The 16,223-nt window shown below is 49.5% G+C and overlaps 2 protein-coding genes across 7 annotated transcripts in view; both read left to right on the forward strand.

Annotated features, from left to right (window-relative positions):
- PPIH (peptidylprolyl isomerase H) lies at positions 1 to 14,327 on the forward strand. 5 transcript variants are annotated; one of them, XM_035344764.1, is made up of 10 exons: positions 1 to 24; positions 780 to 844; positions 1,500 to 1,523; positions 2,047 to 2,091; positions 3,460 to 3,502; positions 5,326 to 5,418; positions 6,973 to 7,060; positions 7,870 to 7,910; positions 9,222 to 9,310; positions 11,391 to 11,493. In XM_035344764.1, the coding sequence occupies exons 2-9, from the start codon at positions 792 to 794 to the stop codon at positions 9,288 to 9,290; spliced, it is 456 nt and encodes a 151-aa protein (XP_035200655.1). In that variant the 5' UTR covers positions 1 to 24; positions 780 to 791; the 3' UTR covers positions 9,291 to 9,310; positions 11,391 to 11,493. The 5 variants fall into 5 exon arrangements, with proteins under 5 accessions (XP_035200655.1, XP_035200653.1, XP_035200652.1 ...); XM_035344762.1 differs by lacking the exons at positions 1 to 24; positions 11,391 to 11,493 and adding exons at positions 455 to 586; positions 13,859 to 14,327; XM_035344761.1 differs by lacking the exon at positions 1 to 24 and adding an exon at positions 455 to 586 and having other exon boundaries at positions 11,301 to 11,493.
- Positions 14,328 to 15,724: 1,397 nt separating this feature from the next.
- Positions 15,725 to 16,223, forward strand: part of YBX1 (Y-box binding protein 1) — a 10,183-nt gene continuing 9,684 nt past the window's right edge. Inside the window, exon 1 of one of the 2 annotated variants that reach the window (XM_035344676.1) lies at positions 15,725 to 16,053. In XM_035344676.1, coding sequence (XP_035200567.1) covers positions 15,894 to 16,053 — 160 coding nt within the window. In that variant the 5' untranslated portion in view covers positions 15,725 to 15,893. The remainder of the gene's footprint in view (positions 16,054 to 16,223) is intronic. The other variant, XM_035344679.1, reaches the window with a different exon arrangement.

Below are 16,223 nucleotides of genomic sequence, written 5' to 3' on the forward strand. Positions count from 1 at the left end.
ACCCAGCGGACAGCAGCTTGGCAGGGAAGGACCTGGTGGGCCTGAGGGGCGCACGGGGGACGGAGCCAGGCCCCGTTCAGCAGTGCCCGGTGCCAGGACAAGGGGCGACGGGACAAACCGGAGCCCGGGCGGTCCCAGCCGAGCACCGGGGAGCCCTCCCGTGCTGTGCGGGTGTCGCAGCCCTGGCACGGGCTGCCCGGAGGGGCCGTGGAGTTTCCTCCTTGGAGAGCTTCTGCAGCCGCCTGGGTACCCCGCTGCGGGCGGCCCTGCTGGGGCCAGGACGAGATGGAGCCGGGGCGCCCCCGGCCCCCAGCCCCTCTGCGCTGGGGCCGTGCCGTGGCACTGTACTGAGTGGCTGCTACATGAGGCTGTGACGCGTGCTGTGACGTTACGGCGGTGTGACGTGGCCGCGATGCAGCCCCGTGACGTAGCTTTGACGTGTGGCCGCCGCGTCCCGCCCTGTCCCGCCCGGCCGCCTGAGGGAGCGCGGCCCCGCCTCCCGCTGCCGTTTCCGGGCGCCATGGCGGTGCTGGCGGCCAACCCCAACAACCCCGTGGTCTTCTTCGATGTCACCATCGGCGGGCAGGTGGCGACGGGCGGCGGGGGCGGCGGGCCTGGGGGTAGGGAAAGGGGCTCGGTGGGGCTCCATGGGGCATCGTGGGGCTCGTTAGGGCTCGGTGGAGCTCAGCGGGGCGCGGTGGGGTTTGTTAGCGCTCGGTGGGGTCTTCAGGCCCGCAGCAGGTCGCTGAGCTGGCTGCTCTCGCTCGCTCTCTCTGCAGGAGGTCGGCCGCATGAAGATCGAGCTGTTCGCCGACGTCGTGCCCAAAACCGCGGAGAACTTCAGGTAAGGAGCAGCCGGCGGTCCTGTAGGCTCAGCACGGGGCTGCCAGCCTGGAGCCAGGCTCCAGAGGCTTCACCGTGCAGGGGTGCTGTGGTGGTAGTGACGGCTTGCCAGACCAACTGCACCCGCTTCAGTTCTCTGTCTGTCCCCACAGAGCTGCCCAAGACCATGCAGCATCCTAACCCCCAGCAGAGCCTGTCTGGCTTGAAGGTGAAGGACTCTGGTCCTTCCCTGCTCCCTCTGTGGAGCTTCTGATATGCTCGCTGTGTTTACAAAAGGGAGCACCTTAAGGTCATGGTAAAACCTCCTTGCCACCCCGTTCTCTGTCATTGACTGCAGGATGTACCACGTGGACTTTCCAGTTCCAGAGAAGTGAATATGCCCTGTCCCCAGTGAAACATGCTGCCCTGCTCCACAGTCGCTGTCTCTTACAACCTCAGTGTTAAATACCTAAACCTCAATATCTCTGCAAAGCTCTGTTTAGAAATGGAAGTGATGAGCAGTTACTGATGATTCCTGTTTCACCGGGGAATATTGCCAGTGTAATCAGAAAAATCCTGTACAACATTCAGTGTGTGTTTGGTGAATGCAGCCCTTTGTGTCCTCAGAATTCAAAAGTGGTTCATGCACTGCTCTTCTGTATTTTTTTCTTTTCCAGGCAGTTTTGTACAGGTGAATTCAGGTATGTGGGTTATATTCTTTTAAGTAGCATATTCAGAAAAACAGGGCTGGGTGACTAGAAAGAAGGCCCACTGGGAAGCTTTCTTTACTATTCTGCTATAAAATTAAAGATTTATAGAAATCTACTCTGATGAAAGTGACTAGCTTAGTTGGTCACAGAGATGGTGCACTGTCCCCTTTGGGCATGACTTTGGTCATACTCCAGTTGCTCTAAAAATACATTGCCTGCAAATCCCACCTGTATGTGCTGCAAATTACGATGGTATCCTGTTAAGATTTTGAGATGGATGTCATAAGCAACCATGTCATTTAATGTGCAGAGCCCATTCAGGGTTCCCCTTGGTCTCTGATAGCATCGGTGTATGTTAGGATCTAGCAGGCACTGCTGGAGGTGGGTTGGTGGGTTGTGTATTAAGGGAGTTCCTAATGTACAGGACAACCCTTCAGGACTCTAAACTCCTGGGAGGGTTTTGTGTTGGGATACCCAGTGAGTTGTAACAATTTTCCTTCTTATTTCCTTGCAGGAAAGATGGTGTTCCTATAGGTTATAAAGGAAGCACTTTCCACAGGTACTTCTGCTTTTGCTTAGAAATTTAAATAGAAGTATGAGTTAGGTGTGATTTTTAGACCTCTCCCAAGGGCATTATTGGTCTAGGAGGCATTTGTAGGTGGTCATGGCTAATACTGTTCCTCTGTAGCCTCTGCTGTGTCTTTCTGCTGGGGGATTTGGGGGCGCTGTCAAATGCGTACCACAGGTCAGTGCAGAGGGTTTCTCCATTCCTGGTCTGCCAGGTCAAAGATCGTTTCCTTGTATCTGTTACGTATCTCTATCTCTTGTTGAATAGCAATGGTCCCTGTGGTGGGTTGACATTGGCTGGCTGCTGGGTGCCCACTAAACTGCTCTCCCCCCTGCTCAGCAAGACGGTGGGGAGAAGATGCAATAAAACAACTCCCAATTGAGATGAGGACAGTGGGGTGGCTCACAATTAACGTCATGGGCAAAACAGACTTGGCTTGGGGAAGATTAATTTAATTTTTTGCCAATTAAGATCAAAGTACGATAGAACTAAAAGCAAACTAAAAACACTCCCTCCCCACCCTTCTTCCCTGGTTCAACTTCAGTCTCTGCTCTACTTCCTCCTAAGTGGTGCAAGGAACAGGGAATGGGGGTTGTGGTCACTGGAGCACTTTGTGCTGCTCCTCCACGGTCACTCTCTGTCCTGACTCCACTGTGGGGTCCTTCCTGCACTGTGCCGTCCTTCCAAACTGATGCTGTGGGGGCTGCTCACAGGCAGCAGCTCTTCAAGAACTGCTCCAGTGTGGGTCCCCCACAGGCAGCAGCACCCCCCACATCCACCTGCTCCCCCGGGGGCTCCTCCACAGGCTGCAGCGTGGAGATCTGCCCCGTGTGGGACCCATGGGCTGCAGGGGGACAGCCTGCTCCACCAGGGGCCTCTGCACAGGCCGCAGGGGAACTGCTGCTGCGTGCCTGGAGCACCTCCTGCTCTCCTGCACTGACCTTGGTGTTGGCAGGATTCCTTCTCTCACGTTTTCTGACTCTTCTCTCACAGCTGCCAATTAGTGTCTTTTATTTTCTTAAATCTGTTGTTATGGAAGCACAAGCAACATTGCTCATTGGGTTGGCTTTGACAAGTGACAAATCCCTTTTGGAGCCGTCTGGAACTGGCTTTATATGGCATGGGGGGCAGCTTCCAGTCCCTTTTCACCAGGAGCTACCACCCCTGCACACCCCTCCCATTCCTTCAATACAGACCCAAATTACCTGATACCAACCAGTAGTTAATATTCACTGTTGATTCTAGACTGTAACATTCATAGACCCTGATGACTTTCTGTGTTGTAAGACATAACTTCTTTTTATCGCATATTAAGTGGCTTAAGGCATTTTTCTACTAAGTATCATTTTACTTTTCTAGGGTAATAAAGGATTTCATGATTCAAGGAGGTGACTTTGTAAACGTATGTATTACTATATTGCCTTTGTATTTTTCCTACATATGCAAGTCTTTTCTGGGGTCCATGCTGATTCATGGTATCTCTGGCTCTGTTTTAAGGCATCCGGTAGCAACTGGAGGCTTCCTCACAGCATTGCTACCAACTTACTGCAACAGATAGTAATGTACTTGAAAGCAACTCTGGAGTCTTGGGTGAAAATATGTTCTCCTTCCCCATAATATTTCTTCTGCAAAATAGAATGGCAATATAGCTAGAGGCTTTTTAAACTTGCAGAGATTTTCTTTTTTATCCTGCTGTCCTCCATTCTCCTGTCTGCCCAGGAAGAGACCCTGTGGATTTCCAATGGCTTTGTGAAGAGAAGACCCTAGTACAGGAACAGAGTGTCTAATGCAAGAGAGAGTTTAAATCAAACCTAACTTTTTTGCTTTTTTGCTAGTGAATTGTCTAAAAATAGCAGAGAGTATTTGTGCCTGCAGTGTTACCATGGGGGAAAAGCAGGGTATGTGGGCGAGGCTGTAAGACCACTGAGTCCTCACTGTCCTAGGACTCTGTAGAGTTACTTCATTTCTGGAACTATTTGAAATCTGAAGGGTGTGGTAAAAGAAAGTTTTTGTTTGTTTGTTTTTAATGCAAAACTTGGTTGTGTGAAAGTCACTGAGAGAACTAACTGTACAGGGGCAGCTTAGCCACACCAGGTGTTTAGGCAGTCCCTAGTTGTGATGCTGCAGGAAAAGGAGCAAGGACTAGGCAAGCACATTAGAAGGTGTGGAGCGGTGCCTCTTTTATTATTAGCACTTATTTTACTATTAAGTCTGGCCTAATAAAGAAAGTATATGTTAGGTAGAAAGGCAATAAAGGGAGACAGACTGCAGCAAGCCAGAATAAATGGGGCTGAAGCAAACAGAGTATCAATGCAGAAAGGGAAATTGGGGTCAGAATAGTAAATTTAACTGACCGTGCCAGAGGTATCTGGTTGCATTGCTTCTACAGCTTTCTCTGGAAGGTTCCTCACTGCACCGTTTTAAGGCCATTTTACTGAAGAGTGTCTGCTGGCACTGTACAAGAATTTCTCTGTAGGGCTGAACCAGAAGTCAGGGTGGCCTTTCAGTGATCCCACAAGCTATATCTCTTACATGAGTTGTCTGTCAGGCTTGTGCAAAGTCATAACCTCACGAGCAGTCAAAGCTTGCAATCTGCAGCAGTTACAGGCCATGCTGCTTTGATTTATAAATGTGTTGAGGACTGAGAGCAAGTGCTTGTAGTAAGTACAAGATGTCTCAGTTTGGTAGAAAGTACAGCAAAAATTAGAAGCTCCGTAGTGCAGAAACTGTCCTTGCTTGTGACTTTGCAGGCAGTAGCTGCTAAAAACTGAACAAAGGGGGTACTTCCCTGTTTTCAGCAGAGTCACAGAAAGTAAGGTGAAATAAGCATGACATCAGCCAGTTTCTTCCACACAACCACTTCTGCTTTCCTTGTCCTACCAGACAATACTTCCTCCCCTCCCTTTTCCCTGGAATGCCTGTTAAGACCAGGTGGCTCCATACCAAGCAATCTATAACTTCTATCGCACTGAGAGGCTTGGACTTGATCCTTACATCTTTTTCAGTTTCTGCCAGCATGTTGATGACAAATGATGTACTGTGTAGTTAGAAACCAGTCACTGTTTCTCTTCAGAAATGAAACATCTGAACTTGTTCATCACTGTTGTATCTAAATGGCAGTACAGCATCCATTTGAGGCTGAGTTTAACACTGCTTTTGCTTGGTTATTTGAAGTTCGTGCTACAGAACAAATGCTGTAGCTGACTAATCCCCTCTCTGATTCAGGGAGATGGCACTGGAGTAGCCAGTATATATAGGGGTCCTTTTGCAGACGAAAACTTCAAGCTGAAACACTCTGCTCCTGGTCTACTTTCTATGGTAAGTATAAAATTAAGATTAAAATGCTTTTTTTACTTTCTCTCTGTCCTTTTCATAAATGTATAAAATGTTTGCCAGACAGCAGAAATCTCCACCATTGGATATAAGGTCTGAAAGACCAGCTTTGTAAGTACCAGTCAGGTTACTCATGGGTTAATGAGTCAAGTAACACTGAAGTCTTGATCTTGTAGCATCCTTTTTCCTTACCTGATGGAGTTCAGGGGCAGGCTTTGTTCGATCAGCTTTCAGAATAGCTTGATTATTGATGTTTTTGAACAGTGGCAAGTGGTGTTTTTTTTTTTTTTTTTTTTTTTCTTCCCTGATACTTTTATTAAACACTGACCTTAGCAAGGATGAAACATAGAGATCAGAGAGATTTGGGAGTTTCAAAGCCATAGCAGTGTTACCATGGTATCTTTCAGAACATATGCTTCCTGTTCAACACTAGGAAAACTGCAAGCATTGCATGTTGTCTGGTAGGAACAATACACTGTTTTTTTGGGAATAGAATGCAAGTGGGGCCAGAACCAAATGTGCCTGTCTACAACTGCTTTTCCCCCCACTCTTTCAGCTGTCTTGTCCTTAAAACTACTTGCTTTGGACATTTACCATTTGGATTTGATATTCACCCTGTTCAAAATATGGTCCAAAAAGATCTGTCACGACACAGCTAAGCAAGCATTGTACCCCAGTATGTGAGAAGGGATGCCATGCTGCTATTGCCAGCTTTGTGTTAAAGCAGCATGGCTCTGGAGTTGCTCTGCTGGACCAAACCAAGGCCCATCGCAGCCAAAGGGATTAGCCTTAGATTGGCACTAAAGAAAAGATCCAATGTGACTGTCTCCTGTGTAGTCCTGAACGTGCAGGACTTGCACAATTCACTCATCAGCACAAAAACATGCCTTAGTGTCTCCTGACTGGCAAAAGAGCTTTGGAAAAAATGAGATGGATGTAAGTGTTGCAGAGATGTTTTCTTAGGAGAGACCAAATGCTCTGGGTGTTACATTCAGCTCTGAATTGCCCAGTGCATCACATCGTTCATGTGAACCTTGTGCTGGCATGATCATTGGCTTTCTGATCCTGACCATCAGAACAGACACCTTTTTTTATTCTTAGGCAAACTTCCAAATAGCAGAAATCAGCTTCTTTTATTCTGTCCTGGTTTCTGGCTTTCATTTTGCCCCAGTATAATACTGCAGCCAGTAAGTACTCATCACCAAAATGTTCAGCCTTTTTTCAGGAACATGCTCTGGAGTGCAGGTTTCAGCACAGTCTTGTGCTGAAGGTGCCTTTGTAGAATTACCATAAAAAGAAGTTGACGTGGCTCTTACACACATTGGCAGGACTGACTTGGTAGTACACTGTGTCCAAGCACAGGGTACTCTCCTGCAAATAAATGTCTTATTTTCTTTGGTTTGTATAGCAATAAACTTAAAAAATAAATAAATAAAAAACTAGGCTAGTTCTTAAGCAACAGCTCTTTCTTATATGAGATGTCTCTGCCTTCAGCTTTGGGAAGTCCTAATTTTGTATTTTGACATTCTCAACCCCCAGGCAAACAGCGGTCCAAGTACTAATGGCTGTCAGTTTTTCATTACGTGCTCCAAATGTGACTGGTTGGATGGGAAACATGTTGTGTTTGGTGAGTATCTGTCACGCCGGCCTGGTATACTGGCTCATGGACTCGCTCTGTGGCACAGCTGCTGAAATGGACAGCCTTGTTCCTTCCCCATCACTTGTACCAGCAGAGGTATTTGTACAGCCAGGTACTGAGATGGACCACTAGTGAAATTAAAACACTTTTTCACAGCTTTAATCCAGATCAGTTCTTTGATCAGTATATTATGTTACTACATAAGTCCTCATGCCAGTGCAGATGGGACAGATGGGTGAAGGGATACCTTTCTTCTCCACTGTCAGAGAGTGGCACTGGCACACAAGTAGAGCTTTGAGCTGAGTTTATAGAACAGATGTGATTTTGGAGAGTTACATTTCTATGTACTGCCTTTTGAGCTGTAGGGTTTCAAGGCCAGATGTTAAGCTCCTGTCCTGCTTACTACTTCCTCTAATTCTTGAGTAATTCTTGAAATCATTCTCTGCCATTTTTGCATCGTTACACATAGTGTGTTGATGGAGTTGATGTACATGCTGATGGTTGTACAGCTCATGTTCTCTTTTACCACCACTGGTGGAGGTAAGTCTCAAAACCTAATTTTCTACACATGCCACCAGTGTGAGGGGAAAACACGCATAATGTGTTCTGAATGTGGTAAATGTTTTAAGAGGGATTGCTTCTTTTATCAGTTTAGAGATCAGTAGCAAACCCTGAAGTGCCCAATTACTATACACTGCATGGTGCTTTTCAGAGGGGAAAAAAAAAATGTACATGTTGGGGAGGGCAGCAAAGGTGAAAACAGGCCATATTGAAGTGGATCCATTTTCTCATTATAGGTAAAATCGTTGATGGGCTGTTGGTAATGAGAAAAATTGAAGTAAGTTGAATTTGCCTTTATTCTCTGTGAATGTCTGTGTTGGAAAGTCACGTGGGAGAGCAACTAGGGTTATTCTGTTCTCTCCTGCTGTCTGTTTAACGGATACCAGGGAATACCAGTGATGGTAACTGGTGTTACTGGTTGTCATCATGAATAAGATAATAGGAAACTGTTGTGACAAAGTCTGTCATTTGGATTGACTTCAGAAATGCTGTGATCCCGTGGTTGCTGGTTAGTCTTTGAGCGGGGATTTTATTCTTGTGGCTTTATTTGCAGTGCTTTGCATTTGTTCAGGAAGCTGAATTGAAAAGCTGTTCCATCAGCAACTCAGACAAGAGAGTAAAGCAGATCACTTCTGTGCCATTGCCTAGAATTGTTCAGTGGATGCTAAATCATCAATTCTGCTGATCTGTGATCAGCATATGTAATAAGAAAAGTTAAATCTTCTGATGGTCTTCCAGGAGCTGTCGATAAATATGTTCAGACGTGGTGGTTACCCTGTATGGAATACACCACGACTGGGTATTATGGCAGGATGGTGAGTGGACTTAACAATGTTATACGATACATCTGGCAGTGACCTCATGGTACCCTCCTGCTTTGAGTGGGGAACTGTGTGCAAGGGCCATCAGAGAATCCAAAAAGCGGGACAACCACAGAGCTGCCAGCTGTTAGATATTGAGAAAAGGTCCCATGCAAGGAACAGAGCAGCACAATACAGTTGCTAGCCCTTTGTTGCTTGCCCTCTTCACTAAAAGCACCCTTGTGAGCACTGATGGAAGAAGGGTTGTGGTCTGTGCCTGTAGGATGTACATCATTGCAGGGAGTGGGAAACTAAAGAAATTAACTAAGAAGTTCATGAAAGAGCAGCCAAGTCCAGGAGAACAAGTGGTTCAGAATGGGGGATGACTTCTGACTATCTGTTGTTGAGATTCCCCTTCTGTACAAATATCAGTTTACTTTGCTTGTTGCAGCTCTAATTGGTAACTTTAAAGATATATAAACCAGAGCAGCCCCAAGTGATATCTTCTATGTTATCTATCTGCTCATGAGGAGCTCCCCAGTTTTTGCTCTCTTACTTCCTTTCCTTTCAAAGGATCAGGGTCTGGTCTGTATGCCAGACCGTGGTGTACAGAGAATGTTCGTTGTTCATTGCCAAGATGCATGAAGGTGCTTATATGTTGCTCAGAGCACTGTCTAAGTTTCCATGTTCCTGGTGTTGCACAGATGTCTCTTAGCCAGTCTTCAATTGCCTGTCAATCACTAGGTTTGCTGTTTTCATAAGGTGTAACATTCTATGTTTGTTCCCAGAATGTGCCTACGGGTCCAAATAACAAACCCAAGCTGCCAGTTGTGATCTCCCAGTGTGGGGAAATGTAAAGCAGTGGAACAGAAATGCGGTAAGTCTGTCTTCTGAGGCATCCAGTGCAATTAAGCTGTGGGCTGCAATGCTTCTTACTTTTCTCATGGCTTGTTTTCACATTCATCTGAGTCTGCATAAAGTTGGCTCATCTTGCTGACACTGAAACCACCAGAAAACACATCTCTAATAGAATTTTTACTCTAATAGAATTCTCTAATAGAATTTTTACCAGCTCAACTCCCTGAAGCTGTTTCCCTTCAAGCTACATAAAGACCAAAGGCAGCATTATAGGGACAGGATTTTGTGGCTTCAGTCTGAGGGAAGATGGGATCATGGCAGCCCTGCCTTGGGTGGGGTTAGACTGCCTTGGAGCCTCAGCTTTAGAAACCAGTGGATGAAAAGAGACCTGCGACAGGAATCCAGCTGGTATTACCCAGGCAATCTGCAGGGATTAGGGGGTTAACTTTGACCTGCAGTTTGGTGAACTCTCCTAATGCTACAGAAAGTAGAGCATCCATGTTTGGTGCAAGCAAAGGTCAAGAAAAGAAGTGCTGGGGGAAGAGAGGACTTGAGCCTGCTTGCTCACTACAGCCATAGGACAGTCACCACTGGAGGGCCAAGGAATTATCATGTTGCATCCCCTTACCTTAATTCAGGAAGATATCACTGTCATTACAAAGGGAGATGTTTTCCAGCATTTACTATGGCCCAGGCTCATTTTGGTTAAATCAATAGGTACAAGACTGAGCTCAGTACAGTATTCTGTTTGCATTTGTTTGCCCACTTCACTGTTTAAAAAAAAACAACAACCACCACCACCAACAAAAAATAAAAACCAACACATGAGCATTTAAGCAAGTCTGACCAGATTTCGATGTGTCAGGCTGCAGCATGTCAAATCTGCTCTATTAGCCTTTTGGTTGCTGATTTTTCAAATTTCAGCAGGCAGGCGCTGACAAAAGTAACTCTGCACAATTTTTGACTTTTCATTAAACGATTGCCAGAGATGTCTGGAATTACCCGTGAAAATGGATCCCTGCTACTGTGGTTAAGTCTTTAAGATCTCCAGTGCTTCAGATATTTCTCCTATTTGATGAAGTGACAATAGGGAATATAATTATTCTTTCATTTTCCTGGTACTTCTGGTGGCATTTATAGGCTTGTGAAAATAGGGACAACCTTGTTAAGTAGACTTTCTTGCAGATGAAGAGACCTGTGCTCATGGGTGGAATCCTTAGCCCCAGACCCATTGATCATTTTTCTTTGGAGCCTTTGTACATGATCTGTGGTCAACGTCCAGCTTGAGACTGGAAGGTCTTCATTTCTGGGTATGCAGCTGGTGCCACCTTGCTTACTTCCTAGCCAGGTCTTGGGAGCTGCCTTTGTGCACACTGCTGCCTGCCAGCGGCCTATGGACAAGAATGGAGTTTGTCTCACCCAACTTCAGACAGCTAAATCAGTTATTTGTCAAGATCCTTTAAAATCAGCCCAGTGAAACAAACACCACTGATAGTTTTAAGTAGACTGGAATGGAGAATCAGGAAGGCTTCCTGGTTCCCTAGGTCTTGTAGACAGGTTTGGCGTGAGCTGGTGCATGCAGCGGGTAGCGCTTGCCACCGTGTGGTACCCAGTGACACTGTGTAGTCCTGCTGCTCTTGTAGGACGTTACAGACGGCCATCAAGCATTCTTCATGGAAAGGGACTCTTTACGAGGGAGCATAGCAATGGGACAAGGAGTAATGGTTTTAAACTACAAGAGGGTAGATTTAGATTAGCTATAAGGAAGAAGTTCTCTGAGGGTGGTGAGGCACTGGAACAGGCTACCGGGGGAAACTGTGGATGCTCCATCCCTGGAAGTGTTCAAGGCCATGTTGGATGGGGCTTGGAGCAACCTGGTTTGGTGGGAAGTGTCCCAGCCCTCCCTGCCCATGGCAGGGGGTTGGAACTAGATGATCCTTAAGGTCCTTTTCAACCCAAACTATTATGTGGTTCTATGATTTGGACCTGTTTGTTCTCCTTTGTTTCAGTGCTCCTTCACTGGTGGTTAGGAGGCCTTTGCCGGCTCCATGCAGTTCCAGCTCCAGACACTTTCCTCACTGTCCTTGTCCTCTTCACAGGCCAGACCCACGCTCTTGACATTCTCCTGAAGTTATTTAATAATTGGCATCTATATTTTTTTAACACGTTGAAATGTAAATAAAGGATTGTGGTAAATACCCATGTAGTGGATATCAGTTAACATGCTTGGGAATGGATTCTTTGGGTGAAAAGGGTTACTGGGTTTTTACTGTCTACTGTGTCTGCAGTATGCATTGCCCCTAGCTGATCCAGTAGGGAACACCTTCTGTGCATGGTATTGAGAGGCATTGCTGCTGGGTGTCTGCTAAACGGGAAAGAAGGGGTGAAAGGAACATGGCAGAGCTGTGCTACACCAGCTCTTTTCCTTGGCAGGTAAATAAGGCTGTCTGGCAGAGAGTTCTTGGCATCTCGGGAATCTCTAGAACCTTTTTACATGCAGCTTTATTGAAGCACAGGAGATTGGTACAGCACAAAGGCTTTATCAGCATGAGTTTGCTGGGCTCCAAGGTGAGTTATGCTGTAAACCCTCCCCTGGCACGTCCCAGTGCTAGGCCATCGGGCTGCTTTGTGCCACAGGTGTTACAGGAATTTACCTGGGTGTTACAAGGATGTTACGGAAGGCCTTTGGGCTGGGAAGCAGAGAATGATTGTGCTGTAGGAGTAAAAATCTGGGCTCCTTGTTCTGCATGGTTGCAAAGAACACCATCAAGGCTGCACGTTTGTGGAAAAACTGCCGATCTCAGACTAGGCTTGCAAACTCACCTGCTGGAGGACTTGAAAGCACCCCTCGTGGGGCTGGGCTTCAAGGTGAGTCTTCTCGTGTAGCAGATTAAATATAAAAGAGGTTGGACAAAGTCTGTTCGGTCACGTGCAATTGCTTCATCCCATCCTGTTACGCCCCGTGGCTCCTTGGGCAGCAAGAGTGTTTTACGATCTTTGCCTATGGTGTGCTGCGTGGGGCTGACTCAGGGAGGCACGGTCTGCGCAGGTAGCTTGTGCGTTACTTGGTGCTGGAGAGCAAACGCAGGCAAGCTTTGGTGTCCTCTTTTACGTAACAGCTGTTTAAAATCTTTAAGGCAGGCTCTGGCAGTCAGGCCTTCCATGTCCCTATTCCTGCGGTTGCACAGCTGCTGAGGACACTCGCACTCACTTCTCAGCCCAAAGCATTTTTTGTAGCTGCAGTATGTCAGGTGATGAAGAAACAGAGCGTACCTTTCCTCTCCAGGCCCAGAAACTGCATGGGGCTCTTTCATAGGAGATGAGGGTTGAGAATTCCTCCTATGGAGGAGAAAACTGGACCCAAATAACAGCTGTGAGGTGGAGGCGACCAAAAAAATAAGAGAAATTCAGGTGTTCCTGCTCAGGAAATGTGTCCAGATGTCCTTTCCTTATGGGGTTAGGCATGAGCTTAGCTCCAGGTGGCTCAGGGGAGTGCTGCCTGCCTGCTGCAGTGCTGAGGTTCATGGTCTGGCTGTGGGTACCCAAATTCACTGTGCTTTTTCACCAGGGAACTTATTTCTGGTCCAGGCTTAGGAGCACTTTCTCAGCCTGATGTATTTGTATCACTGTGATCAGCCAGTCTTTCTTCCTGCATAGTAGGGGCCACACAGCTTCCCCAAATTAATTTCTAACAGTGGTAAATCCATTGTAACCTCTTGAAAGTTGAATGGTGAATTAGATCCCTGGTTACATTTGTCTCCCTTGGACGCTGAATATGTTGAGTTGCAGATTTCCAACCTGTGCTGTTCCTTACATGCTGTCTGGAAGTTCTCTCAACTACCACATTTTTGGGTTTAATTCCCTGGGATGAAGTCAGCCTTCAGTCATATGTGAAGCAAATCCTGGAACCTGCTGTAGAGCACGTGATTGTTATCCTCTGAGCTCCAGCATCTTCCTCCAAGTGTGGACGTTCCTACTGGAGGTGGTATTTCTGTCTGTCTCTGTACACCTGAGGACCACATTAGCCTTTAGACCCTGCTGGTGCCCCTCCTCGAAAGACTCATGCCCTGCTCACTACCCATCTGTGGCCCACATGTTCTGTAGGTGTGTGACCTGTAAATCCTTACTGGCATCATCACAGGTCTGAAGATTTCTTGCCAATTATTGATACAACTGATAATTTGCTTTGACCCTTTATTTTATCTGACCCTATATGCCATTATATTTTATGTCAATTTTCTCGATTTATTGAGTGCCATACAGGTTTGATGCCACTCTAGTTTCCCGATAAAGGTTGTGATATTGAGGCAGACCCCCTCCCTACAGGATTGTGTCACTGGATTAAGCTCTTTCCTTCGGTGGCTGAGTTGGAGATCTTACGGAAAAAGATGCCAAGTTAGCTTGACAAGACCTATGTCTGTAAACCCACAGGCAACTGTTGTTGGTTGGCAACAGTTACATGACTTGTTTTGGGTTGTCCATTAATCAAGCCCTGCGTTTTGTCAGGGATTTCCATCAGGTCTCTATTTTGGTCACGGCATCTCAGGCTCTCCCTCTTTGTCCATAGATTGCCTGCCTTGCAGGGCTGGGCATCAGACAGCCTCAATCAGCAGAAGCAGTCAGCCTCCAGGAGAGCCGAGCAGTCTGTCATACCCCAAGCAGATGTGTTTTGGACCGCGTAGGCTCTTTGCTAGAGCCTGGGGAGGTGAGGGGCATGGGGCTGAGCTGGTAAGTACCTGCCGCTTGGCAACATAGCTCACCTGGAAGCTTCTCCATCCTGGTTGAGCAGCAGGGCACCATCTCTTTGCACCCTGTGACTAAGTGCTGCCTTGGCAGGGGCCCATCCAAGCCCTCATCCGGCTGGGACTCAGTGGTAATTGGTAAGGGTGCTGAAGGGCTGCCCCCAAGGGGATGCTTAGCACACTGGTGGCAAAGATGGTGCAGCGATGGGTCCCCCGGAGACGTTGGCTCCGTTCTCGGTGGTTGCTGGTGACCTTTCCCTCCCCTAACATGGAAGGAATCATGTAGCCAAGGGCAGGGCTGGCAGTCTGCAGCCAACAACCACAGTTCATGTACATAATTAAAATAACTTGGTGCATGAGAACGTTCTGTTTCCCTTGGACCTTATAGAGAATCCAGCAGAGGTTTCTCTGAGCCACTGTAAAGCAAAGCCATAGGAGATGGAGGCAAAGAGGGGAGGAAAGGTGGTCACTGGAGAAAGGGCTCCATCACAAGAAGGAACCCAGCACTGATGCTTTCCCTACTGCCCCAGTGGGGAGAAGGGTTCAGGGGAAGGCTTCCCCGGGGCCAGCCCCACGCCTCCACACCTCGGCACTGCAGGGAAGTGTCACTGCAGGGAAGGACAGGATGCTCAGGAACAGGCTAATTAAAGGCAAGACTTTGAAGAGACCTTTGACCCGGGGCTACAGCCTGGCTGTTAAATAGCTCAATTAGGAGACGTTTATCTTGAGTAACTACCCAGAGGTGTAACCAGAGGGGTTCCTTGGGGAGCCACACGAACACAGGCCAATGGAGCCCGAACACAGGCCAATGGAGCCCGGCATGATGCACGGCCCTGCCCGCCTGCAGCGCGGAGGTGAGCGCAGCCGCCAGCCAGGCCCAAAATCTGGCATGGGGGGCAGCGAGCGCCTGGCCCTGGGCTCAGGACCTGTGCTCAGGACCACCTGAGGCACCTGGGATGCCAGCTGTGGCACTCCGCGATTCCTTAACGGCCAGCGGAGAGGTCCCTGCAGCGTGCTGTTTCTCAGGAGGTTGGTTATCGTGGTTTAACTGCACCTAACTACGTATTGAGCGGTCTTTGTACCGGCTCCAGAGCCATTTCTCGCGCCTCCTCATTAACACCCGCAGGTCTGTTTGCTCTGATTTTCCTGTTTTTTTTTCCCCAAACGGGAGCTGTGAGCCTAGGGGGAAGCCTGGTGTGGAAAGGGCCCGGAGGCAGCCCAGAGGCCATCCCGGGGCTGACGGTCCCCGGGCTGGCTGCGGGCCGGGCCCTGGGCACACGTGAGCTCCCCCCCGCCCCTCCCTCCGGGCCGTTCCCGGTTCCCCGCCGGGCCCTGGCCGCGGGCGCGTGCTCGGGGCTCTCCCCGCCGCGTGGCCGCGCGCGCTGCCCCTGCCAGGCCCGCAGGGGCGGGGGCCGCGGGGCGAGCGGCGGCAGCGGCGGCCAATCAGGGAGTGGGGGCGGAGCCTGCGGGTGGGCGGGGAAGGAAAAGGAGCCCGGCCGCCGCCGCACGAGCGGCCAATGGGCGCACGCGCTCTTGAGGAAAGGCAGGTGCTGCCGCCAACGGGCATGCGGCGAGGAGGCTGCCGCCGGGACGAGAAGAACCAATGGGTCCGGCGCGCCGCCTGACGGACAGCCTGCGCGGCCAATGGCGAGGCGCGCGGGCGGGGCGCGCGGGGTGGCTAGCCGGTGCGGGCCGCCATTGTGGCCAGTTCGATCGGTATCGGGAGCGGAGAGCGGAGCTCAGCGAGCCCGGAGCAGGGAGCAGCCCCCCCCCCCACGGCCGGCCTCAGTCACCATCACACCGCGGGAGGCGGCGCAAACAGCCAGTCACCACCACCGCCCGCACCGAACAGCCGCCGCCATGAGCAGCGAGGCCGAGACCCAGCCGCCCGCCGCCCCCGTCCCCGCGGCGGCCCCCGCCGCCGCCCCCGCCGACTCCAAGCCCAACGGCGGCACCGGGAACGGGGGCAGCGGCCTGGCCTCGGCGGCGCCTCCCGCCGGCGGGGACAAGAAGGTCATCGGTGAGGGACGGAGGGGGCCGCGGCGGGGAGGGGACGGGAGGGGAGGGCCTCGGCGGTGCGCGCGCCCCCCTCCCCCCCGCGGGGCCGCGCGAGCCTCCTCAGAGCGCCGCGCGCCCCCCTCCCCGCCCCCCTCTCCTCGGGGCCGTTGGGCGCGCGGCGGGGCGCGCGCC

This window comes from Oxyura jamaicensis, chromosome 21 (assembly GCF_011077185.1).
Source record: "Oxyura jamaicensis isolate SHBP4307 breed ruddy duck chromosome 21, BPBGC_Ojam_1.0, whole genome shotgun sequence".
Taxonomy (NCBI): Eukaryota; Metazoa; Chordata; class Aves; order Anseriformes; family Anatidae; genus Oxyura; species Oxyura jamaicensis.